The sequence below is a fragment of the Periplaneta americana genome, chromosome 2, assembly GCF_040183065.1.
Source record: "Periplaneta americana isolate PAMFEO1 chromosome 2, P.americana_PAMFEO1_priV1, whole genome shotgun sequence".
NCBI classification, from domain to species: domain Eukaryota; kingdom Metazoa; phylum Arthropoda; class Insecta; order Blattodea; family Blattidae; genus Periplaneta; species Periplaneta americana.
The window spans coordinates 47,784,078-47,802,558 of NC_091118.1; the positions used below are offsets into that span (position 1 = coordinate 47,784,078).

Consider the following 18,481-nt stretch of genomic DNA (forward strand, 5'->3'; position numbering starts at 1 on the left):
AAATCAGATTTCTGTAATTGCTGTTCAATTTCCTTATTAAGTGCGCTGGCAACAGATTCAATTAAATCATTTTGAATATGATTTTATACACCTTTGAATACTGTAGATGCCTCCAAATGACTTTTTAGAAGAGGGTCGTACTGGGCGGTGTAGTCCAAAAGTTCTAAATAATTACTGCTGTTGTTGGACATTTTCGACTTACCGTTTCCTCTAAATGAAATTTCCAGTTTTGCAAGTAAACAAACGGCGTTTATAAGCCTTTTCTGAATGTCTCTAAAGTGTGTTACTTTTTCTTTATATAGAATAATACTTTGTTGTGTTTGGTCACTTAGCTCAGTTTCAGTATGCACAGTTCCAAAAGTCGCGAGTGCATTAGAAGCACGAATATGTGCAATAGCAACATCATGATTCCATATTGCTTTAGTTAAATTACTGTATTTAGCTTGCTGTATCCTGTAGTTGTCCAAGTGGAGCTTCTGTCACAGCTAAACAGCAAAAAATTCCAACAAAATAGTCTGTTACACTTAACACTTTCAGTAAACCAATCGCATCTTTCGTAATTGGTATTCTGAAAATAGCGAGTAATATTCCTTTGTTGCTGAATTAAATTATTATTATCACCAGACATAATCAAACATTTTTATTGCACTTATATACACATAGACAATGTAACTACAAAGTACCGGTACAAACAAATGCGAGAGAAACAGTACGTTTTACACTCATTCGACTTCGCGCACACAGCCAGCCCAGGCAGGCTACCGGCTGCTTGGGGTATATGCATCTCCTACAGTCTCGTGATGCGTCACTCATTGGTTAGAAGTTATGATGGCGTGGGTTGTCATGGCAACTTCCATGCTGACCTGCATTTTGCACCTCTGCCAGCTCAGGACCGCAGTATGTGCGTTGTATATGCCCCATCACGCGACTTACAATTAACAAAACATATTTAGAAACGTTTCAGGACTTTATGATTAAATAAATAGAAAGTTTAATCATGGATTTACTTAGATGTCGTGCTTCTTATAATCAATCAATGCTGCCCAAGCCGTGTTGGGTTGCTTGGGTGGACTGCACGTCACTGAAAGCCCATATTAAGTTTCATAAGTTAGCACAGTGAAGAATAAAGGTTGTTAATTTAACAAGTTTTAACTATCATTAAAGAGAAAAGTTTGTAAATAAACATGGGCGAAATAATTTCTTCTCAGTTTACATGTTAAGTATATCTACACAATCTTATAGTACGAAAAATGCGATAGTCTAGTGTTTTTTTAACATCCTGAAGACAAGATAGTGAACGACGGGAAATTAATTGAAATAGTTCACAACAGTAAGTAATATAATATTATAAATGAAAGATGCAGCTTTACTTCTATGAAAGAAATTGGAAAAGCATTTTTTTATATCTAATGCCTAATGCAGCTTAAAATTTGACCAGTGACCATTCTCATAAAACATACATACATATACACACGTAAACGAACACTGGTTTGGAGTAATAACAGTAATAAATAACAAAAAATAAAAGGGTTCACTGCTGTGGAGTAATTGTTAGCATGCCTGACCATGAAATGAGCGGGCCCGGGTTCAAATCCTGCTTGGGACAAGTTACCTGGTTGAGGTTTTTCCGGAGTTTTCCCCTCAACCCTGTAAGAGCAAATGCTGGGGAACTTTCAGTGCTGGACCCTGAACTCACTTCACAGGCATTATCACCTTCATTTCATTGAGATGCTATATTACCATGGCAGTTGAAAACCGTTGTAAAATAACCAATAAATAATAAATAACAAAAAAAGTATTAAGAAGAGAGTTTTGTACTTGCTTCCCAGTATCGGTTATAGATGTTTCTATAGTAGAGTGCAGGACAGTGTTGCATATTGCAAAGTGGGCAAAGAGAATTTCAATTCTGTGTAAATGAGAGGCAAGACATTCGTGCCCAGTAGCCATTTGGATATTTTTATTTTTTTATTTTATTTATTTATTTATTTATTTATTTAACCTGGTAGAGATAAGGCCATCAGGCCAGGGGGTTACAACTACAATATTAAGAATACAATTACAATTACAATTAATATTAAATTTACAGATACAATAAAAATCAAAGTACTAAAAGATTAACTGATTAATAAAAGCTAGACAGTTTATTGTAGAAGTTAAGAAGAGAGAAACATTTTTTCTTTTATTAATTAAGTAAAAATTAGATCTACTCTACGCAGTAAGAAAAATGCTTAATAAGTTTGCTTTTGAACGCTACTATATTCCGACAGTCTCTGATGTCACTGGGTAGGGTATTCCACAAGCGTGAGTGCGAGATAGTGTATGATGATGAATACGATGATGTCTTATGTGTTGGTATGGCTAGTAGGCTATGCGGCTATTTTGCATGCGTGTGAAGAGATTATGATATGATGACAGGTAACTGAAACGGGAGGCAAGGTAGGTAGGTGTAGAGTGTGAAGGACTTGGAAAAGGAGAACAAGAGAATGAAAATTTCTACGTTCGTTAAGCCGTAGCCAGTTTAGAGTTTGGAAGGATGGGGTAATGTGGTCAGCGCGACGGATATGTGCAAGAATTAGATAATACAAGTACTTACTTTTAAGCTTATAATTTACAGTAGCGGAGGTAAGACCTGCCCTGTGATCTTATCATGTGTCATGGCTATGTCACCTGTGAGTATGGCGAGGAAAGATAGGTTTTAGCCTGAGATGAAATTCCGTGTCGGTAGATTTGTATATTAACCATTATGAAACAAACTCTCTTTGTGATAACTTATTCTTTCCCCTATTGCACAGCTTACAAGCCAGGTGTCGCCTCCTGACTTACACATTAATTTAATATTTTAGCATATAGCACTACATTTATAACTTACACTGAAACATAGAAAGTAATTTTGTAATTCACTTGTAAGATTTAAATGAAACAAGACTTTTATAAGTGAAATATCATAATTTTACAAATAAAGCCACCAGCATGGCTCAGTCGGTTAAGGCGTTTGCCTACCGGTCTGAAGTTGTGTTTGGGCGCGGGTTTGATCCCTGCTTGGGCTGATTGCCTGGTTGGGCGTGTTCCGAGGTTTTCCCCAACCGTAATGTGAATGCAAGGTAATCTATGACGAATCCTTGGCCTCATCTCGCCAAATATCATCTCGCTATCACCAATCTCATTGACGCAAAATAACCTAGTAGTTGATACAGCGTCGTTAAATAACCAACTAAAATAAATAAAAAATAATTTTACAAATACATTATTATAAAAATGTTTTGTATTTTTCATGTATATCTTAGGTTAAACTCGTCAAACCGCAAACTTGAAGCATTGAAATTGATGGTGTTATTATGTTCCTGATAAATACAATGTAAAGTGCATCAAATTTGCCATGTTACATTACTTATTTCATATCGATTACTTACTTGGCACAAATATGAGTAACACGTAGGCATTACCTTTTATTGTATCATTAAACGAAATATGAAGACCAATAATATTGTGATCCTGTAAAGAATCGATTTTTGAGATATTCACAGAAATACCTGATTTCAGCATCCTTCATGTGCGGTGCTATTACAACATGAAACCGCATGCTCTATTTCACTTGCGATGGAAACAAAGCTAAGAATTTTTATTGCAAATTTGTATCTCAAATGCATCTTTTTATTTCATATTTTTAGTGCTCCAGATCTGTGCCAAACTATGGAGAATCTTTCTGTTCAAGATGACCTGGCTAAGCAGGTAAGACAATATGTGCATTTTCTTTTAGGAAACACTAGTTTTTTACAATGAATTATCTGTTTGTTATTAATTTTGAGCGAAAGCAAAAACGTATGTCTTCTAGATAAGAAAATTAAAAAATGATATGCTACACATAATTTCAGCACTATGTATTGCCGATTTGGGGGCTTTTGTGTGTGTGTGTGTGTGTGTGCTTGCGTGCGTGCGCATGCGCACACGCACCCACTTCACTTTGTGTGATTCGGGTTATGGCAAGACTAACCCATTTTTCAAATTGCTCACCACTTCGGCAGGCCACGTTATGCCTGATGTGTATGCATGCCCACCTCACTTTATGTGATTCAGGTTATGGCAAGACTAACCCATTTTTCAAATTGCTCACCACTTTGACAGGCCACGTTATGCATGATGTGTATGCGTGCCCACTTCACTTTATGTGATTCGGGTTATGGCAAGACTAACCCATTTTTCAAATTGCTCACCACTTCGGCGGGCGACGTTATGCATGATGTGAAGAGTTATGTCTTGTACTAGGGTGAGCATGAACAAAATGTAGTGTGTACTTTTCCTAATGCTATGTTAAATAGTAAGCGGGAAAGCAAGTCACCTTGTCTTAGACCCTTCATTGTTTCCAGAATGTTGAAAAAATACAGGAGATACTGTATTTACTCGAAAATATGACCCCATTAGATTATAAGACCCTCTAATTTTTTTAAGTATTGTTTTATAAAAGTATTTTGTTTCGAATGTTAGTCCATAAGAAAACACCAGTAATGGAATTCTAATGCCGTATTCTAAGTGGGACAGAAACTGTAAGTTTTTCAGAAAATCATTGTCAAGAGAATATAATGGATTTCTAAGTCAACAGAATAACATAAGGTTCAGCCAAAGGACAGACTTCACGCTTCTTCAGTAACTTTTAGTGAAAAGGCCATTATGTTTATCCATTTTACATGATCATACCTTTCAGTATTACAACTCATAAAATCAGTAACTACCAGTAGTCGTGCTTGTTTTTGTAATTTATTTTATTAAATAACGATTACATACATAATGAATAATTTCGAGGGAAAAATTGTTCTGGGGCCAGGCATCGAACCCGGGACCTTTGGTTAAACGTACCAATGCTTTACCAACTGAGCTACCCGGAAACTCTACCAGACACCGATCCAATATTTCCCTCTATATCCACAGAACTCAACGTGGGCTGACAACGGTCAAGCAGCCAACATTGAGTGCACACTAACTGTGTGACTTAAATTGTGGTTTTCTGTAATGTACAGTGACATGTATTATACAAATCAAGCTTTCAGGTATAACTCCCTGTAAGTTGATTGAATAATTTCGAGGGAAAAATTGTTCTGGGGCCAGGCATCGAACCGGGGTAGCTCAGTTGGTAGGGCATTGGTATGTTTAACCAAAGGTCCCGGATTCGATGCCTGGCCCCGGAACAAATTTTCCCTCGAAATTATTCAAATCAACTTTACAATTATTCAAATCAACTGAAAGCTTGATTTGCATAATACATGTCACTGTACGTTACAGAAAACCACAATTTAAGTCACACAGAGTTAGTGTGCACTCAATGTTGGTTGCTTGACGGTTGTCAGCCCACGTTGAGTTCTGTGGATATAGAGGGAATAATTGGATCAGTATCTGGTAGAGTTCCCGGGTAGCTCAGTTGGTAGAGCGTTGTTACGTTTAACCAAAGGTCCCGGGTTCGATGCCTGGCCCCAGAACAATTTTTCCCTCGAAATTATTCAAATCAACTTTATAGGAAGTTATACCTGAAAGCTTGATTTGCACATTACATACATAGTTTATCTTCACATTTAGTCTGTGTTAATACAATACATCCAGACGTTTGAGATGGGCAGGGCATGTAGCACGTATGGGCGAATCCAGAAATGCATATAGTGTGTTAGTTGGGAGACCGGAGGGAAAAAGACCTTTAGGGAGGCCGAGACGTAGATGGGAGGATAATATTAAAATGGATTTGAGGGAGGTGGGGTATGATGATAGAGACTGGATTAATCTTGCACAGGATAGGGACTGCTGGCGGGCTTATGTGAGGGCGGCAATGAACCTTCGGGTTCCTGAAAAGCCATTTGTAAGTAAGTAATACAATACAGTAATCTTTACTTAGTTACAATCTAAGTACTCAAATTGCATTTTCATGTTTCTATTAGTGCTGTTGATCGATCAAAATATTTAATCAATTAACTATTTGAATTTAATCGATTAATCGATAGATTAATCGAGTTTTGATCTATCTGGTTTACAGTTAGAAAATAACAATACTCTTGGACTTCTAAGTAAGCAATTCCTGAAAGAGAAATATTGTCGGAATTTTTGGTTTGAGTTTGTATTAACAAAATAATTAATATCAACTAGAACCGATTAATTTTAATCGACTCTATTATTCGATTAAATGTTTTTGATCGATTAATCTTACAACAGAAATTGATCGATTAGATTCAACAACACTAGTTTTTATATAATTGTTTTTAAGACCCAATGCGAATATAAGACCCTCCCAAATTTAAAGACAAAAATCTGGTAATATTGAGGTTTTTATTTTCGAGTAAATGTGGTATTTCAAGAGACGGTTTATCTCACTCTGGAAGTGAGGCTTTTTCTTACTTCTGAGAATGAAGATTGAAACTTTTAATGAAAATTTAAATTTTTTATTTTATTATTTTTATTTTTTCACGTAACAGTTCCTTGAATATTTTTAAAGTTTTATTGAGATAAGTGTATGGCAAACTGTACTGAAATGTGGTAATATGATTAGAGTTCGGTAGGTTGAAAATTCATGAAGGTGTATTAAAAATGTTTTATGTTACACAGAGCACACTGAATCCAAATGCAGCTGAGTTTGTTCCCCAGCAGCGACCAGCAGTGTCTGGTTCGGAGCAAGTGCTGCACCCGAAAACATCTTAGAAGCTCTTGAAAATCACGATAACGAGCAACAACATTTCATTTGGTAGGCTGTGAGGGAGTCCCTGGAAATGAACTTCGTTAGTCATTGTGAATATGCCACTCACATCTCCTGTGTGTGTTCCAGTGTGTATGTGTGTGAGAGAGAAGAGTGCTTGAGTGCATGTAGGCCTATATTTGTGCACACATGCGTGCGAGCGGGTCTGAATGCAGTATTTTAAGGTTGTTACTTTCATTTGCGAGGTTATGCAAATGAATTGCTGGAGATGCAGCACTTACTTAATACCTCTTATGTTTTAGTCCCCTCCCACCCTCCCTTTTCATTTCCTCCTGTCTTTATTTGCATATGTCATAAAAGAAAATGTAATTTTCTTAAGTTTACTATGAAGAAACCTTAGATTGGAAAATAATGCAATAGTATAGAATTGAGGTGCATTTCATATTTTCTGCTTAATTCAGTATTTAATTTATTAAAATTTCACTTCAATTCTGTAAATGTAGCAGGGCTAGCCAGAAGCGGCAGTTGGATAGACTGCTGCTCTCATGATCTTTTTGTCTCTCTTTCCTTTTTCCACAAGCATCACACACTATCAAAACTTCTCTCTCCATTTCTATACTTAACGGCTTGAAGTGTTGTCATGCGCAGCAGGACATGCTCCCACATGAGAATCATTTTTAAAAGATCATTCACATGTGGTTGCATGGGAATTATGTTATAGGGAAGTTAAAAAAAAAAATACAATCATGACAAGATGTCTCGAATTATTCTTCTTTGTCCACCTCCCACGTCTGGCTAGTTCTAGTATGTTAAGATCTGATAAGTAATTTTTGTTAAATTAAGGTTTTTGTGCTCATAAAGTTCATTTAAGACAGTGCAATCTTCTAACATACAACATCGACGTTTGAAAAGAGAAAAGTACAAATTAATCATGTTTACAATACTCACTATGTGTAAAGATCTGACAGTAAGTTGAAACTAACTTTTTTTTTTAACACGTAGCTTCGATGTTGTAAATGATCGTAACCAACAATGACAATGGTGTTTATCAACCTCTGCACTTCTGTAACTTATCAAATGGTCGAGATGTTAGTTGCAAGGTTATTTTTTGAACTTGTTTCTCTGAACTATTTTTCATTGTAAATGTGTACTGTATCCTTTAATTCATTACTTTGATAGCTTCAGCCATTGGTGTATGATATCCCTGAGTACCTCTCAATACGTGTTAATATTTTTGCAATGGAGTGAGGCTTTATGCATTTGCAAATACCGTTCTGCCATTGTGGATCTCAGAACAGAATAGAATACAGTTTTTTTTCTGTCAATTCAGTTTAATTATTATTATTTTTATTTATTGCCAGAATTCTTTAAAATTGAAAGGTTGTAGGAAAAAGAGTGAGGTTATGTGCTATGAAGACATTCCCATGCATTTTATATAATAGCCAGTGATATATCCTTTAACTCCATATCCCCATTGACTGATATCTCAGAATTTTTATTAAGAAAAATTGTCTTCCAGGTTGAGGCACACTTCCCAGTGCTTTGGTCTACAACCTGATTTATTTGAATTGCTTCTGCTAAAGCCAAGCTAATTTTACGAAGTTTAAACCACATTTTCTGTAATGAAGAATATCCTTTTGAGTGATAAACTGAAGTGAGAAAGTAAATTCGAGTTCCTTTATATATGTATGCATGATATATACTGTAGGCCTGTGAATTATGAGTATATACAGATACATAGATAATCGTGATAAAAATGTGTGTATAAAGTCATTGATATTCTGTGTGTCTGTGGAAGATTGAAATATGAAGAAGTAATTTACTGAGATAAGATTGAAATATGAAGGAGTAATTACTGAATTATGTAGTCCCTAGTTCCAGGCTGCAATGCTATCCATGGTATTCACCATGTGTGTTTGCAGATAATACTGTTTAACCCTGCAGTGCTCCTCAGGGTAACTCGTCATTTGCAAATGACCCCATTTTTTTTCTGTAGTTTAGTCTAATAATAGCTTGGGCTATTCAACGATAACAAAAGTTTCAATTACCTGTAGTGCAAAAAGGAGAGAAAAGTCGTTTGGTGACAACATACTCCAGGTGAGCAGTAATGAGTCCAATAAAGGGTGAGCAGTCCAGGGTTAAAAATTAATTTGAACTACTTTTCGTCAATATTGTCTATAATAGTCGTTCCCAAGCTTTTTTGATTGCGGATCCCTTTCAACTCGAAAAAAGATTCACGGATCCTCAAATTATAAATTTAGTATGCCTTCATATTTATATTCTGTATGTATTTAACATAGACAATATGTCTACAACTACATTAATTACCATGCATAGCCATGAACTCAGAAACATGCAGTAATATTAATTTATAAACTGTGTATTTTTTCAGTAATTACATGCATAATTATATAAAAAATATAACTTTCAAATTGCTAATGTGAAGAATGGTGGTGTTTTCTCGCCTGAAAAATTTCTTTCAAGTTGGGGGAGATGGAAGAAAGTTGAGTTCTCATATGTGGCATCCAGGCGATGACGGAATTTTGATTTTGTTGATGCATATCATGAAAATCCTACTTCGACAGATATGTTGTTGGAAATGGGAGGAGTTTCGCCACTGCACATTTAGAATTTTCCGAATATTCCTGAAATAGGCTACACCAGAATTCAGTCACAGGAAGTTCGCTAAATCCCTGTTTCATCATATTTTCGTTTTTTGATTTATTCGCCCTCTTTAAATTAGCAGCACTGGAGTGTGATACATGACAAGGTGATCGACTGGTATTGTCGGACTATCGGATCTGTGCCCCTTCAGCGCTATTGTCGTTCTTGGAAAAGTTAACGCCTGTACTCACTCCATTCCACCCGCTTTCCTCCCACCGCGTTAAACATACAGGCCACGAACCTTGCCAAATAGGGATGTTGCCAAACTTCCATCAAACGGAGTCATAAATAACTGGTCCTTCATGCTACAATATTATTTCTTTCAATCAAAATACATCTTGTATTTCTACATTTTTTAAACCTAAATCCCATGTCTCCAATCACTTTCCGTAGTTTTTCTCTCCAACGTTGGAAATTATTACTTCTCTCGCAAGCTTCAGTAATTTCTTCAATGTTGAAACTTCTTTCTGAACGGTATACAATTCTTGCATCTTCTTAAAATACATCGGTTCATATCATCTACAATAATTAAAAGTTCCCTTGGTCTTCTGTTCTCTGGTGATTCTAGTTTTTCATCTCCTGCACAGACTCCCTCTCTCCTGATTTTCTTTATTAGGAGTTCTGACCTGTCTATATAAATTACATTAAATTTTGATGTTGTATTATTAGTATTAGTTAAGTAATTTTAATACATAATCAATTGAAATAAAATAAGCCTCACCTGTGATATCAGTTGCTCTTTTCGTTGCCTGATTTATAGGAAACAGATATTGATCTATTTGTTTCTCTTCATCGCAAAATGCTATTATGTACTTCCTTAATAATATTTCTTTTGCCACTCCGTGCTACATTGTTCATGTTGAGTTGACAACACTGGACTGCAAGTGCAAATATTGTAAAATGTCCCGTAAGAAGGCCAAAATTGTGAGTAGTGGGGGACAGAAAGAGAGAGAGAGATAGAAAAGAGAGAGATAGTAATGCAGGGAGAGAATTGAATTACCGAGGCTGAGAAGGAATTAGGGTTCAGTTCGCATATCTTACAGGGGCACAGATCCGATGGTCCAACTATATCTGAATTTGTAGAACTGTCATTTTTATTGTCTTTTATTAGCCACCAATCCATTGAGATGACACTGTATAATATGAAAATTAAAATTATTCGTAATATTAAATTAATATTGTTATGTTCGGAATCAAAGACACTTGGTTAACACACAATTTAACATGAACACCTCACATAAGCCTGCTCATACTGAATGAATAAAGACTTACTTCACAATAAAAGTAGCAGATGCAGAATGCGTGCACAACAATGGACGAAATTGGTTTCTTTTTGAAAAATACGTGTCAAAATTTATTGCTGACTAAATAACATTGTCAATCAAATTTATTTTACAATTACATGACGTCTCTGAACACATTTACAAAAACTTATTCTTACACTGTTGGGCTCGAGAGAAAAAAACTGTAAACACTCACACACACACCAAGAAGATAAGAACTAAATAACTAATAACTCGCCAACCTCGCTAAGCAGACAAAAATTTTCAATAGAATTGAGTACCTTAACTTAAAAAAGAAAGCCAGCTCACGCAAGGGTGAGATCTGGTCATCCACCCTTGTCGAGATATTAACTCTCATAAGTACAGTCGCATACAGTTCTGTACAGTCACGTCGAGAAAAATTGTAGTCGTCTTCTTCTTCTTTCTTGGCACTACAGCTCATTGTGAACCTTGGCCTCTTCCACGATTTTCCGCCAGTTGTCTCGATCGTGCGAAATTGCTTTTCAATTCCTATATCCCATCGTACATATGTCTTCCTCAACTCCATCCAACCATCTTATTCTTGGTCGTCCACGGCTTCTTTGGCCCCCAGGATTTCCATTTAATATCCTTGTAGGAATTTCTATGTCACTCATCCATGCCACATGCCCAGCCCACCTTAATCTTGCTGCTTTTACTATTCTTCTAATAGGCGGATCTTTATAGATGGAATACAACTCATTATTATATCGCCTCCTCCATCTTCCTCTCTCGAATACTGGGCCAATTATTTTATGGAGTATCTTCCTCTCAAAGGCATCCAAATTTCCAGCGTCCTTTTTGTTAGGGACCACGTCTCGGCAGCAAAAAGTGGTAGTATTACATGTTATTTATTTTAAAATATATATTACCAACTGCAGACCCCCTGATAAGTGTTGGTGGATCCATCCGCGGAACACACTTTGAGAATCATTGGTCTAGAACATACGATGATTAGCATGGACAGCAGCATAATTTGCGGCTAGGGATAACATTACTTTGTAATTATTTCTTCAGATTTTGTGACTTTTTATAAAATTAAAACGCTTAACATGACACATGGGTACAGCAAAGTGCATGTGATGTTGCCAATGCTACAATGAACAATCTGTAATATATTGTCAGTTTTTAAAGACTATTTTCTAAGGAATTTATAGGTTATGGATTTAAGTGTTCGTATACACTATCGAGAATTTCTGCACTCAACAATGCCAGCTTGGACTAATCCCACGAAATATACGAAAACGTGATATTATTGACTTGTTAAGAACTAAAGGTTGAGGAAGTTTCAGTCGAAAACTCGTCTTGTACATGTTGGTAAGGTTTATCTACGAAATAAGTTTCAACAATAAATGCACGTACATCTTGAAAAACGATTTAGCAAATACAAAACACAAAGAAGGAAAAAAATAAGCAAGATCATTTGAACTGTTATTGTTAGTGCCAACATGCTAATAATTTGACATAACATTTATCTGCGCCTAAGTTCTACAATAGTAAGTTGCCGTTGCTTTTTTGTGAAACACTGTGTAATATGTAAGAATTTATCTCGTGTCAGTTTTCACTCTAAAGGAAATTAATATTTATTTAGTTGGTAAGCACGAAAATAAATTTAATTAGAAACTCTTTACGTACAACATTGATCCTATTTCAATAGTTTAGCCTTTTTCCTCAGGATTTTTTTTTTTAAGGAACCAGAGAGTATAAACCTGACAAGTTCACAAACTTCAATATTTGTTTCTTTACTACCTGTACTAAACCATAGTAGTAATTAATGAATATAAGTAATGAATTTACAACAATCACTATGCTTTAACATTTTAAAATGTTTTCAAAATGTCATGGGCGATTTGATACTTTTGTCACCTATTCTTTAGCAATTTCACATATTACTGAATGCAAATTATCAATGTTCTATGTATATGAGATTTTTCAAAATGAATTTTAAGACATCTTAAAATCTTATTTTTGTAGGATAAAACATAAATTGTATACATAGACAACCTATAATAAATAATAATTTGTGTTGAGTAACATTAATGAAATTTAAAGAATATGTGGAAGAGCCTGATGAATCTTGGAGTGATTGTTGTAGTGTTAAATATAACACTTCAGTCATTTGAAGGATGTAAGATATTCAGAGTTTACCATCTTTTCTGGTTCCTTGTACTTAGCTCTCTCATACAACTTTTAGTTTCAATCTACAGTTATTTATGTTAATATAACATAATACTCTTGTATATACTTTGTGCCTATTAAACACAGGAATTCAGTTGTTCCGAATGTATGAACTGGGCAAATACTTAATAAGGGAAGAGTTGTAATGCTTCCATTAACTATATACATAGAGATATATTTGAGATCGATACTGCCCTTCTTTGTAATATAGGCTGCTATCTTGCAATCATGTTATATGATGTAAATTTCATTAGTGTTCCTATTTCAGAATATCCTCTTTTGTACAAGTGCTTGTACAACACATTTGTTTGGAAAGAAATAAAGAAACTCGCAAATATTTCTTCCAATGGCTGGGGCAATTTTATTCAATGGTGTAAATCTAAAATTATATAAAATTATATTGGCAATAAAAAGAATAAAAAAGGTAAATAGGCCTATGAGGGTCATTGAAATAAGCACAAAAAAGATATGTGAATTTAAATGTTTCAAGAACATCACACAGTGTTTTATGTGGGAAATCGTGTTTTGCACACTTGGATGATATTTTGGAATCTCGTCAAGAGGGTACAAATGTGGTAAAATGTCTTCTGTCAACTTTTATAAACAAGTATGACACTGATTATCCTATACTTCGGAATATTTTGGTGTGTGATACTTGAATATTACTCTTGTGTCTCAGAAATGACCATAGCCAATTTGGCAAGCAACAGGAATTATGAACGTATTTATTCACAAGTTGTTTTATAGTATAAATCTTTAGAAGTCAGTAAATAATAATTATTATAACAAGAATAATATACTTATTTATAAAGTTATGTAAAACAGTTACGAAGTTGTAATTCAGAGTAGTACCGGTATTGAGAAATTGAAACTAAAAAATTGTAATTGGTACAGTAATTCTATGATAGGTAAATTAATTTTGCAAGTTCTGTTATCTCAAAGTAACTGTTTAAATAATGAAAAATAATGTGCATACATCTTACGTTGCTCACGTGGTTTGCAGAAAGTTTACAACAAATAGAAAGTGTGATAGGATTCACACACTTAATATTGTCATTTAAATTATACAGCTGCTACTGATTTTTCATAACATTTTAGGACTAGATTCCCAAAGATCCATCTTTGTAATGCTTCTGAATTTGTAGTAGCATTTATCTGTTTATGTAGTTTCTTCTGTTCAAGAATAAAAAATCTTATTTTCAATAGAATAAAATTGTACATACACCTTCAGCAGATAGTTTTACCTGTGCAATGACAACTGTTAGATAGAAAGTTTTGAGTATATTAAGAATACATTTACTGGTTTAACTAGATTATTGAATGTTTCCACTGCTTTCACAACTATCTAATGATCGGCTCTACTGATAGGGTAAATTAGGGTCTGCTGGACAGTCGGGCATGTTGGACACTTTGTACTTTAACGTGTTACCTCGCCACTTGTGGGCACCACATTCTGCTAGAAGTCAATGACGGAAGTAGCCCCACTCGTGGCTACTTCCGTCATTGACTTCTAGCAGAATGTGGTGCCCACAAGTGGCGAGGTAACACGTTAAAGTATAAAGTGTCCAACAGACCCTAATTTACCCTATATTATATTAACATATTTCAGCATTAACATTTATGACATGCATGAAAAGTGTTGTACAGTGATATTATTCTAATTTAATGTAAAAAATTAAGTACTGTAATTAAAGCAGTGATTATAAAATATTGTTTTCACTTGGTAACTATGGTATATAAGTAATTTTGTTTTTTCTTTTACTTAGAAGATTTGTTTTTTCAAAGGTCATACAAATGAGACTCTCTAAGTTTTTATAATTTATATAGGGCATTCTGTACTACTTTTCATTATCTGAACTGCACTCTCCATAAAATGTTGCATATGCCTTCACTTCTATTCAGAAATTGACTTTTTTTCATGTTTGTGATACTGGTATATCAAATTTCAGAGGTGTATGCAAACAAAGTTTTGCTACCTGTTTTTTAATAACATATATTTATTTTTGTTACTTTGTATAATCAAAACACGTGACCTAATCAAGAAGACTGAAATACTTGATATTCAGCAGATACAAGATTCAAGCCACTGTGGCCGTAACAAGAACTTGAATACTTGTCTAGTCATATATTTTATTGTTGCTTGCTTTGTATTGGCTGTGGTCTTTTTAGTTATTAGGAAAATGCAAGTATGAGGTGCAATACTGAAGACATCTTGTTGTGTGATATCTTTTATGAATGAAAACCGTGATCCCAAATGAATATAAAATACTCTTGCATTCATTAGCAACCCGGTAAAGTAAGAGCAAGATTAATAATATAAAGTAATGCAGAGATTTGTATTGCAAGAGTCTCAGGAGATAATACTCAAAATATAATGGAAATGTCATTTATTTTTATTTTTCATGAACTTTTTCATCGTTAAATTTGAAGCGTTTTCATTATGAAATTCAGGATGTATTCCTCATGAAATTTGATATGTTTTTATTTGCTGTTTTTTACGCTTCATTTTTGAACAGCAGTAATATTCTCTCATTTATTGTAGAAATCTGCAAGTTCTGAAATCTAACAGTTACATAAAACAGCACATAGGCTAGTAAAAATAGATATTAAAAAGATTTATTACAATATTGAAAGATATTTTAAAGTTTTTGATTTATTTATTTTTTACTTGTATGTAACGGTCGTATATTTTGAGCCTTCTTTGTACTTAATGCACTTGTTTGATGCTTTTAGAATAGGGATTGTTATCTGAATGAATTTTGATTTTGTGAAAATTTTCTCGTTAAGCGAAGTCCAAAGACAGAATAGACTGCTGCTTTTGTTATGTCCTGATATCAACAAATTGAAAATTAAAATAATACCCTTAATACCACTGAGTTGAGTTGCATATCAACTTGGAGTCTACTAAGACATAGATAATTGTAGCGATTTTATTCTGAAACTGTTACATTCTTCTATGACTTCTTTAATTTCTATCAGATTTGTACTTCTGAAGGGAATTCAATGTGTAAAATTTAATTATAAAATATTGAGTGTTATCTTCTGTAGAATCTTGTATCAGAATTTACACATTTCTGTGTGAATAGTATAACTTGTAATTAAAGAGATGTCTTTCATGATTTTGATAATCAGAGGTCTACTTTATAAGCCTACAAGGATATCTGGACATATTATAAATAGCTTCATATATATATTTACGTTTAGTATTACTAGTCTGTTTTGGGGGATTGGTGTCAGAGAATGCGCAGTGCAATTTTTTTTGTGCCACAGGTGTGTTTGCTTTTTGTAAATGTAGATGCATAGGCATAGCTGGGCTTGGAAAGTAATGTGAGCTCGTGTAATAGATTGAAGAAAGGTTGGTGGTAATATTAAAACAAGCCAGTGATATTGGGAATTATAATTTATAAGTGGTAAATCTGTTTCCTTTAATTTCTTCATTGACTTCATTAGGCACTAAGTTCAATTCCTAAATAAAAACAAAAAAATATTTGTGAAACATACATACTTGTATTGATACATATTTTTCTTATAGAAATATTTATTTCTCTAATTACTCTTTATGTAAAATGGATTATGTTTCTTTCATCAAAGATTTATCAAATCATTAAAAATATAATATAAAGCTATGTGAAATGACGTGATGTCAGAATTGGTTTGTGTGTCATTAATAATTTTTTTTAATATTTTATGAAACCTTCAAAAGTAATTTCACAATTTAAAATATTTAAAATAAAATTCAGCGCTACCCAAAAAAATGTTCAATATACTTTTGTGAACCATTTTTCAGCCTGTTAAGTGTTTGTGACAGCTCAAAATTTTCGTCCTTTTCATGTATGTTATTGAATCGTGCACTACTAAGTGCGAAGTATCCATTTTGTGCATAAATCATATATCAGCTTTCCTCCTCTCCCATCATTATCTCAAAATGCTAATCAATAAACTTAAAAAAAAATAACTTTTAGTACTTACCTGTGTTAAACAGTTATTATTGTAAGAATCATAATAGTGTTTATGGAATATGAATGATTGATATATTTATTTTAAGTAAGTATCCAAAAGGAATGATTTTTGGTAGTATGTTTCACAGATAAAAACTTAAAAAAACAGAGAGATAAGCTATACTCTTTAATACAGGAAGTCTTAATCTCATGTACTGTATAACTGTTGAATAGTCACTGTCAGTTCCATTATCCGTGAAATAATCACTGTGAATATCACTAATCATTGACTAATCATTCTAAATATAATTACCTGCCAAATAAGGTGTAATTTAGGAGTTATTTCCAGAAAAAATGTCACTTTCATTCTTACACACAAAAGTGGTGGTAGTGGTGATGGTAGCAATTGGGGGGTAAAAAAAGGTAAAAGATATTGTCTGTGGATGCTTCAGGTCCTAACCTTGCTATGCCTGTGTTTAAATGTGGCTTTAAAATGTTTTTTTTTTTTTTCGTTCATCAGGTACTGAGTCAAGTACACTATTCATTTGGGATTGGTGATAAAATAGTTTTAGCAGTAGTATTATGTGTAAAAGGCATCTTGACATGACACGGTGAGACAATAAAAGATAAAGGTTGGCATTATTATTCTTTATAAAGTAGTCCCACAGTAGTGTCCTTGTCAGGATGTTTAAAAAGATATACCCGTTGAGAATGCTTGTGACTTCCAGATAGGTTTTCGAGCTTATGAACATGTGAGGCTTAGCCTGTGTCCAAGCACCATTCCAAGAGTCAAACTGCGATGGTGTCTGGCGTTGAGTCTTGAAAGATATTTCAGATATTGCTTCATTTTCTAATTTCTTCATTTTTTCAGCATAAACCTCTCGTAAAGTACAAGAAGTTTTAATCATCATTGTTGTAAACTTTTATGGCTTTAGGACGACCAGTTTTCTTGTTCCCTAAAAGTTTCAAAGTGCTTTTGCATCTTTAGTCGTCCAATATATTGTCCACCCCTTTTAAGATAGTGATAAGTCAGTACTGTAAGATAATATTAATATTGTATGACTTGAGGCTTTCCCGGCGTTTGATGTAGAATAACTCTTCTCGGGTTCTCAGCCAGGTGAGTTGGAGATTAGCTTCCAAGCTTTCGACGGCTAGCTCTGCCATCTTCTTCAGGGATGAAGAAGATGGCAGAGCTAGCCATCGAAAGCTTGGAAGCTAATCTCCAACTCACCTGGCTGAGAACCCGAGAAGAGTTATTCAGTATTAATATTCTTCCTTTCTTTTCACATGTGTTCATTGTTACTTGTGAGTCATTCTTGTCTATACTATTTAACACTTCTGATTTGTCACGAATTTCAATACTACAGAATTCCGTTTATCAGTTACCCATTGGGCTGTAGGTTAGGTTGAAATGCAAATCAGGTCTTTTAGTCCAAGACTCTATGCAAGACAGAGTGAACATTTGTAGCATTGTTTGTATGTTATTTGCTATGAACCATGAAATAAGAATCGTCCAGAAAACTTGATGCTTGAAATGGAAAAGTATATAAAGTTTATGGAAAAGTCATGTTGACATTTTCTTAAATGTACTAAGTTTGTAATTTATTTATTTTTTTCTTCCAGAGAGGATATCTTTATCTTAGCAGCTGAATACCTTTTTATACGTAAAATATTCATAGGAACCCAATAAACTGTATTGTTCTCATTCAGTTGGCTAGAGGTTGGTTGAAAGA

General features: G+C 34.2%; 1 protein-coding gene across 2 annotated transcripts in view; it reads left to right on the top strand.

The window, feature by feature from the left end:
- The window catches only part of Paip2 (polyA-binding protein interacting protein 2), a 35,006-nt gene extending 20,704 nt beyond the window's left edge, over positions 1-14,302 (top strand). For both annotated transcript variants that reach the window (XM_069816842.1, XM_069816832.1), the window contains exons 4-5: positions 3,669-3,729; positions 6,580-14,302. In XM_069816842.1, the coding sequence (XP_069672943.1) occupies positions 3,669-3,729; positions 6,580-6,672 (154 nt within the window). In that variant the 3' untranslated portion in view covers positions 6,673-14,302. The remainder of the gene's footprint in view (positions 1-3,668; positions 3,730-6,579) is intronic.
- Positions 14,303-18,481: the final 4,179 nt, after the last annotated feature.